The sequence below is a fragment of the Rosa chinensis genome, chromosome 2 (genome assembly GCF_002994745.2).
Source record: "Rosa chinensis cultivar Old Blush chromosome 2, RchiOBHm-V2, whole genome shotgun sequence".
In the NCBI taxonomy this organism is placed as follows: domain Eukaryota; kingdom Viridiplantae; phylum Streptophyta; class Magnoliopsida; order Rosales; family Rosaceae; genus Rosa; species Rosa chinensis.
In genome coordinates, this window is record NC_037089.1 from 77,754,625 (window position 1) to 77,770,761 (window position 16,137).

General features: G+C 38.5%; 2 protein-coding genes and 6 non-coding genes across 8 annotated transcripts; all 8 read right to left on the bottom strand.

Moving 5' to 3' along the window:
- Positions 1 to 8,512: 8,512 nt before the first annotated feature.
- Positions 8,513 to 8,617, bottom strand: LOC112191093. The gene has a single exon (XR_002932812.1). It is a non-coding gene; the product is annotated as a small nucleolar RNA snoR97 (small nucleolar RNA).
- An 89-nt stretch (positions 8,618 to 8,706) lies between these two features.
- Positions 8,707 to 8,824, bottom strand: LOC112191050. The gene has a single exon (XR_002932766.1). It is a non-coding gene; the product is annotated as a small nucleolar RNA Z278 (small nucleolar RNA).
- Positions 8,825 to 8,869: 45 nt separating this feature from the next.
- LOC112191051 lies at positions 8,870 to 8,982 on the bottom strand. The gene has a single exon (XR_002932767.1). It is a non-coding gene; the product is annotated as a small nucleolar RNA Z278 (small nucleolar RNA).
- A 41-nt stretch (positions 8,983 to 9,023) lies between these two features.
- Positions 9,024 to 9,115, bottom strand: LOC112191043. Its single transcript, XR_002932759.1, has one exon. It is a non-coding gene; the product is annotated as a small nucleolar RNA Z223 (small nucleolar RNA).
- A 54-nt stretch (positions 9,116 to 9,169) lies between these two features.
- LOC112191104 lies at positions 9,170 to 9,258 on the bottom strand. The gene has a single exon (XR_002932825.1). It is a non-coding gene; the product is annotated as a small nucleolar RNA U36a (small nucleolar RNA).
- A 219-nt stretch (positions 9,259 to 9,477) lies between these two features.
- Positions 9,478 to 9,622, bottom strand: LOC112191112. Its single transcript, XR_002932834.1, has one exon. It is a non-coding gene; the product is annotated as a small nucleolar RNA snoR134 (small nucleolar RNA).
- Positions 9,623 to 10,202: 580 nt separating this feature from the next.
- LOC112183635 lies at positions 10,203 to 12,909 on the bottom strand. The gene is made up of 2 exons (XM_024322002.2): positions 12,476 to 12,909; positions 10,203 to 11,189 (listed from the first exon to the last, which is right to left on the bottom strand). The coding sequence occupies exons 1-2, from the start codon at positions 12,822 to 12,824 to the stop codon at positions 10,498 to 10,500; spliced, it is 1,041 nt and encodes a 346-aa protein (XP_024177770.1). The 5' UTR covers positions 12,825 to 12,909; the 3' UTR covers positions 10,203 to 10,497.
- A 463-nt stretch (positions 12,910 to 13,372) lies between these two features.
- LOC112189260 (putative pentatricopeptide repeat-containing protein At1g03510) lies at positions 13,373 to 15,373 on the bottom strand. Its single transcript, XM_024328551.2, has 2 exons — positions 15,284 to 15,373; positions 13,373 to 15,102 (listed from the first exon to the last, which is right to left on the bottom strand). Exon 2 carries the CDS (start codon positions 15,016 to 15,018, stop codon positions 13,729 to 13,731), a length of 1,290 nt encoding a protein of 429 aa, XP_024184319.1. The 5' UTR covers positions 15,019 to 15,102; positions 15,284 to 15,373; the 3' UTR covers positions 13,373 to 13,728.
- Between the last annotated feature and the right edge of the window lie 764 nt (positions 15,374 to 16,137).

Below are 16,137 nucleotides of genomic sequence, written 5' to 3' on the forward strand. Positions count from 1 at the left end.
ATTCAAATAAGGTGTATCAAAATTGAATTTGAATGATGACTTGGCAATGTTATTTTTGTTCAACTTCTTCTTCAATAGATGTGTCAAATAATATTAATATTTTATTTCTTTTTAAAATTATTTTATTTACAAATAATTAACTTTTTAATCTCTTTCTTCTCTCCTACTTCTTCTCCTTCTGGTTCTTCATCTCCTTCATCACTTCTCCTTCTTAATTCCTTATTTATCCTCTTCTTCTGGGTTTTGTTTTTGACGAGAAACATCAGATGCCCAGAAAGATTAGTGCTTTTCGGGGGTAAATTTATGGACGGTGATCGGTGGGTCTTGGCCGGCGATGAAACATGCCTATTGGACGGCAGTGAGGGCTGGAGTTGATTGGGGAGATGACGGTGCAAAAGAGGTGCAGCGCGCGGTGAGGTCATAGATGAAGAAGAATGAGCTGTGAGAGAAGAGATGGGAAGTCGATCTCTAGAGAGAGAGAGAGAGAGAGAGAGAGAGAGAGAATAAGATAATAAAAGACATGAGTTTGGTGCTGTCAAATTTGACAGCCCAAGTGAAGAGGTCATTTCCACATCAGATTTGGCATATAGGTTGGAGTAATTTCATATGTCTTTTATTACCGTTAAAAGCCTCTACGTGGATTTGATTACTCTATTGGAGATGGTCTAAGAGATTAGATCATGATCGTTAGATGTGAATAGTTTATCTATAAACGTGTTAAAATACTCGGACGTATGAAGTAATAGTTACAAGTATATCATCTGAAAATGCTTCTTGTTGAGTAACAAGCTGACAATACAAATAGATATATTAGATTCGTTTTTTGAGTTAAAAGAGGACCAAATTTTGATCAGAACTATAAGAAATGATATACCCTAATACATTCTTGGCATATAAGAATCGGCGGTAAGTAGAGATGTTCAAAGTCTACATGTATTTTAATCTGAAGTGAGAATCATATCAAATGAACCAATTTTTTATCAGAACTATAAGAAATCGTTACGGACGGTCAGCCCTCCTAATATGATGTTCAATACCCTAATACATTCTTGGCATATAAGAATCAACGGTAGGTAGAGATGTCCAAACTCTACATGTATTTTAATTTGAAGCGAGATTCATATCAAATAGACCAACTTTTGATCAGAACTATAAGAAATCGATACGGAGGATCAGCCCCCCTAATACGATGTGCAATACCATAATACATTCTTGGCATATAAAAATTAGTGGTAGGTAGAGATGTCCAAACTCTACATGTATTTTAATCTAAAGCGAGATTCATAAGGTTAACAACATATATTGTGTGACGTGAAACACTTGTGGCAATCACGTTTTATACATTTTGCAAACCGCTCAGCAACATAATAAAAAAACTAATCATCTAACAGAATCATCAATTAGTAAATAAGTGAAGAAACTCAAATCATTATAAACACTTTGACCGAAATTTCATTTTTTTTCAATGTAAAAGTAAACACCTTACACATTTTTTTGGTTGATAATTTTCACAAACTTGATAGTCTTTCAAAAAATGATGACTATTTTCGTGAATCTCGTTTGTTTAATTTCATGAGTAATTTATAAAATGGAAAGAGACGATGAGTCGCTAGCAATGGTCAATTGGTTGGCACTATCATACTTGCTACCAACCAGGCAGCCACTGCAACCATCTTTATTGGGTGAATCATGAATGAGATATCCAGCTATATATTATTGATCTGAATGGGGGGTCGGAGAAACAACTGTGAAATAGAACCGTCTAAATACAAATACTAAGGACATCCATTATTGAAAGAATAACAAATAGCAAACCCTTTCACGGCTTTTCTCATCTGAAGCAAAGTTGAATCAGATTCCAGACATCAATCTTCATAACAGATTATGATTGTAAACTTGCTAAGATATCAACACTAATTTCCTGAGATTGCCACTTAAGTAAGCAAAGCATATATATCACATGCTTGTTGAGTACTAAAATCAAGGTTAAAGACTTGCTTGAAGGTGATTCCAAGTCAGTGATTGAGTTTATTCCTTGCAGAATTCGTTATAATCAGACCTAGCTTAGCCCGTCTTTTGATTTGAAACATATTTTAGTGGGATTCAAACTTTGTTGCGAGTGTCGGTAGAGTTAATCTTAAGATTTGGAAATAAACATTGCTGCATGATCCCCTTGGAAATAATGTTAAGTAGGATTCCACTAGTCATTGTCCCTCATGGTTATTTGCAATGGCGATATCAATTCTACTAGTGTTGCTCATTTGGCTTTCTTGGATTCTGTCGGTCTTCGGGGTTGAATGTTAGCAGTTCCAAGTGTGATGTTCAATGAGATTGGTATAGAGATAAAACTGCTCCTATTCATTATTGGCCAAGTTAATCCAATTTTTTTTGCCCAAGAAATTAGCTTGGTCTAGCCTTTGTGTTAGGAGCCGCACTTGTAATGCTGCAAGCAACCTTGTCCAAGGTCATTAGTCAAGCCTTTGGTTGGTTTGCTTGTGTGCTAGGGATGTTTTGGTAATTTACAAATTATGTAATTTATTTTATTTTAGCATTAGTCTTCTCGACCTTTTTCATGTTTCCTCCTGTTATGTTCATGTAAGGCCGATATGCTCTTTGGGGAGGAGTTCCTAATCGGCATAGTTTGGACTAGTGAACTAGTATAGGTAAGCACATGTATTTTTTCCTCCCTTGCCATCTTACCATCAATAAAAAAAGAATTATTCAATCATCTGTGTCTCGTGAGATTGCCCTTTGATCTTTCCTTTCGATTAATCATTATTCTTCGTGGTTGCCCAACGTTTATATAATTGTGCTCTTGCTTGTTGCTAGCACTATTTTAATATCGTGTGGGTTTCATTGTTCCTTGCAAGGTACTCACTTGGCTGACTTGCTTGCTAGCAAGTGCCGCACGGTCTGCTTTGCACATTGCAAAGTTTGGCCCGTGATACTTTGCCTTTCGTATTGCCCGAGAAATTTGCTGAAGTTGCGGGTGCTCTGGGGTTGAAACAACTTCACATTTCGAAAGCTTTAATGCTCTGACACCCACACACATGAAACAGAGACACAAACTTCACATTCTATGCACCACCGGTCAGTCATCAATGAAAAAAGTGAAACCGGTGGTATTGGTTTCATCTCCACCTCATTTATAGTTTTTATAACTAGAGCTTAGTTCAAATATGAATGAGAAATAAAGAATTTACCCAATAATTTGTAATCTTCCCTCCATGAATTATTGAGAAGCATACACGCATCGTTAGAGAAGAGGATGGAGGTACCATAAACAACAAGTCGCCTTGGAGCAAACCTTCCTTAAGGAAACCTTCCTCGAGCTAAACATTGTCGAGCTAGTCTTTCTCAAGCATCGTCGATTGAAAGCTTAACTTTGATCACATTGTCGGTCAGTTGTGACATGTTGGCAAGTTATAATTTCAACATTGTAAAATATCATGGGTTTAATTCTCACTGACATATGCAAAGGTGGGGTGGGCTAAAGTTAATTTTTTTTTTTTTAATAGATTGCAATGATCAATGGAGATGAGAGGGGGTACTTGCAAAAATCTCTCTTATGCCCAAATCAGAACCTTTATTATCAACTAGAAATTGCCTACACCTGATGGGTGTGGGAGACTGGGAGTAATGGGTAGTTATGCTTAGAGTGGGTAGTTTTAGGAAATTTTTTTAATTAGTTTTTTATTTTGTTTATTATTTTTTGACACGTTTGTCCCTGATGAATAAAATGTTATTCATGATATTTTAATCTTTGAGGGTTCAAAAGGTAAAAAAAAATCAAGTTTGGCTAACAAACCTTTTTTCTTAATAATAGTATAGATAAGTGAGATAAGTGATTGCTCCGAGAAAGCAGGCGAGAGAGATCTAGGGTTTGGAAAGACAGGGGTTAGCGTTGTGGCTTGTCCGACGGCGCCCCCGCATTGACAGCGACTTCCTGCCTAGTCGATGAGTGGTGGGTGTTGCCGGACGGGTTCCTGGGGCTTTAGGATTTTTCTTTTTCTCTGGTTTTAGGTGGTCGTGGATGTGTATGCCTTTTCTTCTACCTCAGGTAGCGGCGCAGAAGTTGGTAAAGGGTGCTCGACTATCGGTGACGGGAAGGTGGTCAATGACCAGATCGTGGTAGTGGCAGGCCATGGATTGTATGGCAGTGGTTTCTTTTTTGAGGCCTATGGCTGGGTGGAGGTTCGAGTTTTTGAAAGGGGTTCTCGAATTGATGGGAAGCCGGTTTGGTTTCAGGTCAATTCGGGATGGATTTGCACAATGGGTCTGTCATGAGTTCAGCCAAGGAGGATGGTGGTGGCCTGAGATCTCAAGCTTGTCATGGCAGAGTACTTGGCTTGGGTGTCTTCAGTGGGGCGCACTCATTGTAGCCCACTCATGGTGGCTTGCCGGTGGTTTGTTGTCAATGGTGAGGAAGATGGAAGTGGTTCAACATAGCTTAGTACTTTATTTTATTAGGTTTTTATTTTTTAGTTTTTGGTTAGTTTTAATAAGTCCCTCCTCCTTTGAGTGAGGGTTTTGGTGGTCTTCTGTCACACCCTAACCCTGAAAACTGCAATTCTATTTTTTTATATTTTGAGTAAGGGTGTGAATAGCTTTTAATGTCAAAGATAAAAAACACTTTGGCAAATAAAAACTATATTGAAAAAAATTGACAATCAGAGGTGACTTGTGGTTGAACTCTTTATTACATAAGTAAGTACTTACAAGAGAAACAAAAGAAAGTTTAGGAAATAAGCTTTATTGTACAAAGATAAAACAAAACAGTAAACTAAAAATTTATTTCTCCTTCTCCTACTTCCAGATTTCCAGAAATTAAATTCTAACCCTCAAGAGCATGATCTGCACAATATCATAAAATGGGTGAGCTTAAAGCTCAGTAGAGCAAACCTCAAACATATAATTAGTGATGATGCAATACAGAAAATAACTTCTTATACTCTGGTTGTTAGTAATCTTGTACTAATCTCGGTCACCAGTGTCTTCTTGCCAAACAATAGATCGTTTTATCAATAATAATTGAAAGGGCTTCTCTCCCCAAGTGCATATACCATTGGCTGACATTGCTGGTCCCTTATGAGTATTAGACTCAACTACACAACCATTTTCACTCTTTCTTCAAGCTAGGATTAGATAAAATAACATGATAATGAACTAAACAAATATTTTACACAACATAAACAATCTGATCAGTAGCAAATATCACTCAAAATCATATCAATAGACTAATATAATCAAACTTGAGGTTCCCCAAAACTTCCCCTACCTTAAACCTGATTTAGTAAAGCTGAGACTTTGTTTCCAGACCTCTAAAGACTTGTCTCCAGTCCCTCCTATATCCAGATTCTCTAACTTGTTTTTCTGCTCTCTTTTCTAACTTGTGTTTTCTTACTGCAGGTAAAGGCCTCTTTTATACTAGAAGATGTAATAATTAAAACCTATAAGTAGACTATCCACCTCCTGTTTAGCTTAGTCAGTTAGATAAATATTTGGAGCAGCTTATTGCCAACTCCTGCTTAGAAAGTTCATCTGAGGATTATCCCAAACTGCCAGCTCCTGCTTTGAGGTTGTTGCCCAAGTTTTAAGTTGCTCTAAGAGCAGCCACCTGCTTCACATACTTAACTTTATGTCTGCAGGTTCTTAATTGTGGTTAGAAGTGTGTACACATGTGTTTCCAACAAGCTATTAGGTGACACAACAGTTAAATAAAACAAAATAACATTCCAGATTTTTTTCTTTCTTCTAATGTGTTTTTATGCATGTGTTGCAGGTTTTAACAAGATTTCCAGCCAAAGAGACTCAAGAAGAGGGAACACAACGAGCTAAAGACAATTGCTGGAAATTTTTGCACTTTTGCAAAATGTAATGGCAGCAAGCCAAGGAAGTTATAAGTACGAAATATAAATAAGAAATTGATGTATTGTGACATTTGGAAACATGTATTAATGTAAATATAGTACTTATTGTAGCTATCTATGTAACCTTATTGAAACCTATGCACAATCTGTACTATTTTTTTCTTTTCTTTTTGACAAAGAATGTAAATAGGTAAATGTTTGCTTTTGTTTTTAAGAAACACTTGTGTTCTACTCTAGCATTTTGTTAACAAAAGCTAGTTGATTTTTGAGTTATAAAAACAAATAAACCAAAATCAGCAGGGATCAAACAATTCATCATTTATAACCCCATACACAAAGCTAGACCCTCGATATTTTATTATTCTTTTACTAAAACAAATAAGTATCTAGCTATAACATAATTTAGTGGTGGTAAACTAGACTTTTATTAACTTAAGCCAAATCAAGTCTTCACATCTTCCCTATTGGTTGTGTCATTGTTATGGTGTCATCTTCAGGGACTAACTGTTTTAATTTTGATGTTTTCTTGTTGTCAATGTAACGGGGAGATGTCCCTGCACGTATACTGGCGGTATTGGTATATGGTGTGGAAGGGGATTAGTCTCTTCTTGAGGTTGGCTGTAAGGATGTATCAGGACTCCTAGACCCTCGATATTTTATTATTCTTTTACTAAAACAAATAAGTATCTAGCTATAACATAATTTAGTGGTGGTAAACTAGACTTTTATTAACTTAAGCCAAATCAAGTCTTCACATCTTCCCTATTGGTTGTGTCATTGTTATGGTGTCATCTTCAGGGACTAACTGTTTTAATTTTGATGTTTTCTTGTTGTCAATGTAACGGGGAGATGTCCCTGCACGTATACTGGCGGTATTGGTATATGGTGTGGAAGGGGATTAGTCTCTTCTTGAGGTTGGCTGTAAGGATGTATCAGGACTCCTGGAAAAAGTTGATCGATTGTAGCCTAGAAGAAAGGGCGATTCATGTAGTTAGAGTTGAGCCTCTATTGGCTCATGATATCTGTAACCGCTGGTTCTATAGTAGGGGTATGAGTAGGTCATCTTCTCTAGTTGGAGTAGTTGGGATTTTATGGTGTCATCTCCATCTTTGTAATCTTTTGGATTAATGGAATTTCTTATTTTCAAAAAAAAAAAAAAAAAAAGAGTAAGAATAAGTGATTGAATTACGTACTTACCATACCCACTCTTTAAGCTATTTATAGTGCCTCAAACTTTATCCGAATGTTACTTGCAGCTTGGGCCGCAATTGTCTCGCCGCACGTCTCTCAAGCTGAGACATGCACCGCGATGATAGGTCGTACACATCAATGGCTCGAGACCACGTATTACTCGATCCTCATATGATGGAGTCTATTACTGTATGTATAAGACCAAGTGCTTTGGAGAAGTAGTTAACTCACTCGCGATTAAGTTTCTCGAGCCTTGGTCCCCTCAAGGCTATATATCCTCGAGGGATACACCATCGAGGGATACATAAGCAAGGTTGAGTAGAAAATCTTTACAAAGCTCAATGTGGTTGGAGGAAAAACCCAATTCCAGCGTGTTCGGCTCTCCTCTTCAATACTACACCATGAACGATTATGGAGGGTGGTGGATCTTAAGCATTGGCCAGATTTTGGGACCAATATCATGGTCGGAGGTGCCGCGGGTAGTAACCGTTGACGCGCTAGTGCTTATCATTGTAGGTGAATGTAATAGGCTCCACACATGAAATTTACAGATCAAGTCTCTACCTCTCATAACTTTTATAACCGGAGCTTAGTGGAGTCTGAACGAGGAATGTAGAATTTACCTCAAAAAATTTTCAACCAAAATTTTACAATTATGTTTTCTCCCTCCACAGATCAATATGTTTGGTGACATTAGAACCACAAAGACAGAGAAACACAACCAAGTGGTGACGGAACTCGAGTAAGCAAGAAGAATCCACTTGCAATCTGTTTAGGTTCTGCTTTGGGTTCTCCTCTTGATCAATTAGATGTGCATGGTTGGTGGCGCTAGAATCACAAAGAAAAGAAGAATACAGTTCAAGTAGTGACGGAGCTCGAGGTAGCTGGAGGGAAGAATAACCCTATTGCAACCACTTTAGGTTCTTCTTTCTTCGATACACCGCCATGAGTGGTTACAGAGAATTGTTTAACCAGGACAGTTACTAACTCGGTGGACCGATTCCATTACCAATGGTGATGCAGGGTGACACAAGAGCAGAGAAAAAACCGATTCATTCACGGCCCCGTTTCGCTCTCTAACGGACCAGTTCTCATTCTAAAAGTTTCATCAGTACATACTGTTCCAAAAGCAAGACCATTTAAACAGAGATCAGAGGGTCGTTCATCACCAAATTCTATCTCAAGTGTTTCATATACTGCATGCTTGCTACTGGACAGAGCACTGATATAAAATCAGTCAATTTAAGTTCTCAATTCCTTAAACTTCGCTCTCGTCTTTTTATCTTGCTCTATTTTCCTCTACATTCTTGATAGTTTGATGCATTGTTACATTAATAATTACTCAATTTGTTCCAACATCTTGCTCTGTATGCAGAATAGTAAAACACTAAACAATGAAAAACAGTTCAATAAAATCAAATCAAATTGACAATGAAATTTTACAATAGCAAAAATGTAGTGCTGTTATTTAACTCCACTCTCTATAGAACTAGAGATGAAGCTGATAGACAACACACAATTTATGAGTTTTTCAGACTCTACCAGCTACTGAACAGGCTATGAGTATAGTAAAACTCAATTGAAAACGTCAAAAGCAAACAAAGTAGTCACAAAATCTTCAATTCAAAGCATTGTAGTAAAAAATGCCTCAGTAACAAAGGTTTCTGTCAATGGAAAATAGCTTCCACGAGTAGGTTCTCCCTGCAAAACAGGGTCTCGCTTCCACTACACCTCAATCACGTTGGATTGTAACCATCACCGGCATCATAACACAAAACCCTAAAACCAAAACATAAAGCAAATCAAAAACCTCAGTTAAATCCATTGAAGTCATATGAAATGTAGCTTCACCAAGGGGTTCTCCCTTTTCAGGGTCTCGGCTACACTACACCTCGAACAATCGGATTAAATCATCATCGGCCTCATAAATCAAGAAACAACGATTAAACTTTTAACGAAACAATTAGGCTCAGAGTATAAGACAGCTCTCTCTATCACGAATTTTCTGAAGCAGAACTGGCATAAAGCTGTAAAATTAATCATCACCGCCACAATTTTCACCAAAAAGATCCAAACTTTTTCAATAACAAAAATCAGAAAAAAAAAAATGGCTCATATCAAGAAATTCAACCATTGATTATCATGTTATGCTTCACAGATTGCTCTCAGAAGCGCGGATAATTTGTAATCATAGCCACAAATTCAAAACAATCAACAGTAAAATCAAATATAGCGGACGTTTTTAGAGGTAAAATCATGGGCAGAGATAAACCCCCACGTGTAGACACCGCAAGTGAATGTGTGCCTCCATGACTAGCTTTGATTTCATGGATTTTATCAAAAAACAAGCTAAAGGTGTGTCGAGGCACCAAAATTGAAATTGAAAGTAAAAAAAGCAAAGGAGGAATAGAGGAGGAGATGTAGCCGTCGATTTGACACAGACAAAGCTGTAGGAAAGAGCGAAGCTAAACTGCAACACTTGACGGCGCCGTTTTAGCACGAGCATTGGGGCTTTCTTCTTCAGCGATAACTCTCAGAGAAGCCCGGGGTGCATCGTGCGTGCTTATTCAACCACATTCAAACTTAAATCTAAATCAAAGCAAGAACAAAACTTTCACGGAGGATTTGGAGTTAATTGGAACTGAAGACCTAGAAGAGAGGCTACGGGATTTCTTGTGATGTTGAAGATGCTGTGGGGGTTGTTTATATAGGGAATCGAAAGCCCAAACACAAACCCTAGGGCTTCCTTTGCCTTTTGCTTACCGGTTCTATACGGCGCCGTTTCCTTGGTTTCTTGCCACGTCATTTCGCCTCATTTTTATAGCAAATTCTCTTTCCCTATAATAATTACACAAATGAAAATTAGTAAAAGTCATATAATATTTCACGGTAGATCAGTTAAGTGGTAAAAAAATTCAATTTCGTATAAGGTATGAGATCGTCAATTCAACTCAAAAATGTCATGTTCTAGTGATTTAAAAGATAAAGAAACATCTTATCGCAACCGTTTCAGTGAAAAGAGTATTAACGTGAATGTTACAGTAGTTTTCATTTTTGTTCGGTATCTTTTTCAGTTTTGATACATAGAAATAAATAAGAAATTAAATTTATTACATAGAATGATCCCACTTCCCCTAATCTTCTCTTTTTCCCTCGTGCTTTTCTAGATGTTACAATTTCCTGCCTCAAACTTCCGGGCAAAACACAACAAGACAACTCTTGTTGCATATCTTTCACTAACAAAAATCTCAAATACATTTTCAATCCACTAACACACAACTACGTACAATTTCAAGTAAGCTCAACTTTTGAGTCGAAAACAGGTCAAACAAAACTCTTTCCATACTGCTGGAATTTGGGAGATGGCTCTAAGCAGCTACAAGGGCCGGTATATGTTTCTGTCACCAAAACTTGAGACATCTCATAAGACACAAGGTCATACTATCTTCCATGTTAGATGCCGGTATCCAGCCCACTTGGCAGCAAGCCGAATTCCAATAGCTAAGGCTGCGCCCAACAAGGGCAATGGAAGCTTCCTGTTGGTCACTACAACATCTTCCTTTCTTTCAGGAAGCTTCTTCGAATGGTTATAAATGGCCAATGCCAGAAACAATGGTATAACCAAAACTCTAATCCACGGTTCTCCAACAGCAGCCAGCACAGCAGCGCAAGGCAATGCAGATGTAACATCATCCCTCTTTTTCACAAATCGTGAGTAACCATACAAACCCACTAGAATCGTGTAGAAGAAAGGCTCTGAGATGTAATTAAACACAACTGCATAGCCTACTACTCCAGATAACGTGAGCAGAATAGGTTGGCAGTTTGCTGAGTTTGGAACGACAGCTTCTGCAATAGCAAGAACAGCTGAAGCCAGCATGATAACTGTAGTCAACTCTCGAATTGGAGCGTATGCTACTATGCCAGAGTAGTAAGCGCGAACAGCATAGATAGTTGTTTCTACGAATCTGATCGTGTAAGTGATAGGATCACCTATGAAATGGAAGATAAGGGCCAAGCAAAGCTTCAAGAGGTATCCCACAAATTGGACAACAGCCAGTGCACCCCTTTTCCAGTTAGATAACTCTAACAAGACAGCTCTCCATGCATAGATGAGGAAGGCCAATGCTGCACATCAATAACATATAATCGTTAAGGCAGTCGCAAATGCTATGTATTGTTTACAAGCAATTCAATATAAGAATTCTTTATGGGGTTCCACTGAGGATTTAAGAGTTATACTGAGTTAGTGTGTTTTATGATACTACTACTGAGTTCATATAACAGTAACTATAATGATTAACCAGCAATTCAAAAAAATAACTGCATGGGCATTTACCAAGGCTTTAAGAGTTATAAGAAGTAATTTACTTCGTTTTATGATACCACTACCCAGTTCATATAACAGGAACTAGAATGATCACAAGAGAAGAGTTGGCTCACAGATCTGTTTAAACTGACTATAGAAACCAGCACTTTCTTCACTGTGCTAAATGATATCTAAATTTCTTCAGCACCAAGAATCAGCAAAACCTTTTATCAGAAAGAAAACTCATTGTGAAAGAATACCCTCAAGAATGGTGAAGTAAGAGACACCAATATGAGGACTTGTCCAATTCTACCCCCTCCACGGTCCACACAATTCATACACATAAAAATACGAAACCACACTTCAACGGTTTCGCTGAAACTCTGCCAATAACCTTACTTGTGTTATAGACTTATAGCATATGAGAATGAATCACTGATGTTAATGCCAGAGCATGCATAGTTGCAGAACACTTCTTCAAACACTAAACTATTACTAAACACCATCCCTTTCATGAAAACATGCTGCTGAGATCTTGTGTCTTTCTTCTCAAGTAATACTTTAAAGAGATGCCTAAAGAATCAAAGCCCCTATCACAGTCTTTGAATGGTAGTGATTAGTGGCATTCTAATAGTTTTTCTTTTCAGATATAATATGGTTTAATTTCAGTCTTTTCAGCTTCAGAGATTATGTAGCAAGCAATCCCAAATTTGAGAAAGGCATAGTAATAAATGTGAACATATGCTTTCTAACACTAAAAAAATCAACTAATATGTATTTGTACTTGCATGAAAACAAGAAATCCAGTTTATTAATCATAATGTCAATGATATTGCTTCCCACAATCATTCAATGGATATCATCACAAGTAAAACCAGAACATTCCCAACTTGCTTAGCTAATGAGATATCGAGAATTCATATATTGTGCTCAAATAAGCTCAAATATTAGACCCACATAGTTAATTCTCACTCTTAAGTAAATGTTAGTGTCCCAATTCCATACAATCCCAAAGATTCAAGCTTTCATTTTGCTCACTTTTCCAACCATCAGCAATTTCCCAGAAAACACCAAAAAGATAGAGAAAGGGAGTGAAGCATTTTACCCACAAACCAAGGCCACCTCACTGGAGGGTCAGGAGCTTCTTTGGTCAAGTACCTAAACCGCTCCGGCATAGTACTCTCCCCCCTACTTTCTTCCTCAGCTTCATCAACGCCATCCTCTTTTGCACTCACACGAACCCTTAACTTCCTTTCCAACAAAAACCCAATTGCTTTCCCTGAAAACCCAGGAAAATTATGGGTTTGGTTTGTGCTCAAAGATTGGATTTTGGTTGAAGAGCGAAAGGGAATGGTTTGGTTATGAAGTCGAGTGGTGAGAGGAGAGAAAGAAGTGATTTTGGGTCTGAGAAAAGAGGGGTTTGGAGAGGTGAGGATGGGAATGGTGGTCGCCATGGCCTGGGATTAGAGAGGTTTAGGCTCTGCTGCCATTATCAGTATCAGAGATTGGAGTAGCAGAAATTGGTTGCTGGGGTTTTGAAGGTTTTGACTTTCTCACCATCAAGCCCAAAGTTGATAAAATGATCCACATCTAAAATGTCCAGCCCACAAAAAACCCATTTCCTTTTCTTTTTTTTCTTTTTTTGGGATACAAAACCCACTTCTTTTTTCTTTTCTTTTTTAATTATAGTCGGAAAATGTAAAGAAAACTAGTGAAAAAAAAAATCAAAAAATGGAGGAGGACTGGAGGGCCATGTTCTTGAACATATAATTTAAGCAGTAGCACATTACCAGTTCCTGTTTTTTTCTCTCTCTCTTTTAATTGAAGCATTTGTTTGGGCGGGGCATGTTCTATAATGTGTGTTATTCCAGAACTGAGATACATTATGTACTGGATTTCGGAGCAATTCACTACACAAGTACATATGTAATTCAATGTGCCTGCAGCATTCCGGGAAAACATAATGCAAATGGAGAATGAAATTGTAATGTGCGATTTTATTCGTGTAAGAATCATGAAATAATGCAGTAATGATGAAGATCATATAAAAAATTTGGGACTATATCAGTAGCTTTAGTATACAGCAATTCAATTTTTGAGGTTGATTTGTAGGCAAGACATCTATACAGACAAAAGAATTAACCCTTTCCAAATTGTCTGACCTCTCCCAAAAATACTGGTTCTCCACTCTCCAAATTCTTCATTCATATACTTCTTGGGGGAGTGCTCAACATCACAAACTGCTGCATAGTTTTGCATCCTCATGTAGGTTCTCAATTGGCTTTAAGTAGTTTCCACACCTGGTAATCTTGAAGAGTTGTGGTCTGCCTCACACGCCACACCTAATAATCCACAGTATCACTCTTGAACCATCCAACTACTTCCAACCGGTGCCTTCACACCTTTCTGCCTCATTTCCCTTCTCATTCTCTGAGCTTCATCATGCCTTCCTAAGCTAACATAAATCGTTGACAACAATAAATAATGGGAAGGATTATCGGGCTCAAGTTCGGACAAAGCTTTCCCTGCTATCTCCGCAAGCTCCAGGTTTCCATGAGTTCTACACCCCGAAAGAAGGGCACCCCAAGCTCTAGCAGTGACCCTCACTGGCATCTTCCTTATGACCTCATACGCCTCGCATAACCTCCCTGCTCTGCTCAAAACATCTACTAAACAAGAATAGTGATCACTGTTTGGTTGCACGCCATAATTACGCATGCAATCAAAATAACTCAGTGCTTCATCAGCTAATCCTTCGGCATGGCTACACGCTTTCAGTACCGCAAGGAAAGTAATCTCATCAGGCTCCACTTTCGCCGATTCCATTTCTCTAAAAACATCAAATGCAGCTCTTGCCTCTCCATGAACCGCATACACTGATACCAAACTGCTCCACGCAACCACATCCTTCTCCTTCAAGCCCCGGAAAACACTATGCGCATTTTTGAGACAACCACAACGCCCATAGGCCTCTACTAAACCGCTACTCAACTGCGAATGGGAGTCAATCCCATTCCTTACATCATAACCATGAATTTCCTTAATAAACCTAAAAGCCGCTACACCAACACAAGCACGTAACAGAGCAAGAAGTGTGATCAAATCCGGCTTCCACCCTCTTTCGTACATTTTCCTATACACCTCCACAGCCCTAAACAACCCATCATCCATCCCCGACGTTCCGGTTATAATGGTGTTATAAGTCGACACATCAGGCTCAACATCCATAGCCTCAAACAACCTCAAAGCTTCAGCAATATCACCATTGCGGGTACAAACCGAAATCATGGCATTCCACACAACAACATTTCTGTGAGGAATTTCATCGAACAAGTGGCGTGCAGCCCAAAGCGAGACGCATTTTCCGTACATGTCAACGAGAGCGCAGGCCACAAAAGGGTTTGAGACGAACGACGATTTGGTGACGTGGGCGTGGACGGCGGCGCCGAGTTGGGGACGGCGGACGGCGGAGCAGGACTTGAGGACGAGAGAGAAGACGTGGGCGTCGAGAGGGAGAGCGAGTGAGGCTTGCATGTGGTGGAAGAGGGTGAGGGCTTTGTCATGACTGCCTTGGTTGACGTGGGAGGTCAATTGCTTGGTGAAAGAGAGCAAGCGTTGGAAATTTGATATGGTGTTGTAGGAGCCCATAACGCAGAATTAGGGACACCAAAATGGCATAATCCTTCTTTTTACTTCATCATATGATGTTAATAATTAGTGGATGACTACGAGCAGGGAGTATTCAGAGCACCGCCGTGTACTTGCACCAACACAAATAAATTGTTAGATTGCATCAAATACACTTTTTGTTTATTAAAAATAAAGTTGATAATAAATATCAATGGTTGAGATTATTTTATAAGGGTTGGGTCACTTGCACCGTCGATGCATAGAATAATTTCCAGACTACGAGAGTCGAATTCAGAACAAAATGAGTTGTCATGTAGTTTTACTCTTGTTTTTCTTCCGTCAAATTTTTCATTGAATAGTAAATGAGTTATTTGACTAGTATAATGAAATTTCGCTTTCTAATTTGTAATTTATACTTATTTTTTTATTTTTTGTTGAAATTCTTATAAAAATAAAAAATTTGAATTAAGAAATACAATATGGAGGGCTATGCTTAATTATATTCCATGTGGCCAGAATTTGCAAAGAAGAAAGATAACACCAGATGCCTCGTGTTGGCTTTGTAATGCAGCTGTGGAATCTACAATTCATGTATTTTGGGAGTGTCCTCATGCAAAAAGGGTCTGGAAGCTTTCTTTTTTACGTGAAGTATGTAAGGTATGGCAAGAACCATCTCTATTTGACCTTATTGCACATGTCATTGATACCGCTGTTGGAAGTGACTTGGAAGCTTTTGGATTTATTGTTTGGTGGATTTGGAGAAATAGAAATCTTCACCGTCATGATAAAAGAACTTTAAAGCCAGAGGAATTAGTTTCTGCAGCTGGAGAGTGGCAGCTACAATTTGATGCAGCCAATGCGAAGGCTAACAAGTGTGTACCGAGAAGAGATGTGCAAGGAACAGCGAAGGAGAATCTGAATTTTGAGCGTCATGTTTGGAAACCTCCTAATTTGGCCTGCCTCAAGATGAATTTTGATGGGGCAGCGGATGTTAAGAAAGCTGTATGTGGGCTGGGAGTTATTTTACGGGATCATCAAGGAAATCTACGGGGGGCTATGGCAGTTCCCCAGGTTGGTAATATTTCACCGAGGGCTGTGGAGTCTTTGGCACTACTACATGATCTCAGGTTTGCTCTA

Coding starts and splice junctions, on each gene's coding strand:
- LOC112183635 (XM_024322002.2), bottom strand. CDS start 12,824: ATGGCGACCACCATTCCCATCCTCACCTCTCCAAACCCCTCTTTTCTC. Junction 11,190..12,475: donor GAGGTGGCCTTGGTTTGTGG/GTAAAATGCTTC, acceptor ATTGATGTGCAG/CATTGGCCTTCCTCATCTAT.
- LOC112189260 (XM_024328551.2), bottom strand. CDS start 15,018: ATGGGCTCCTACAACACCATATCAAATTTCCAACGCTTGCTCTCTTTC.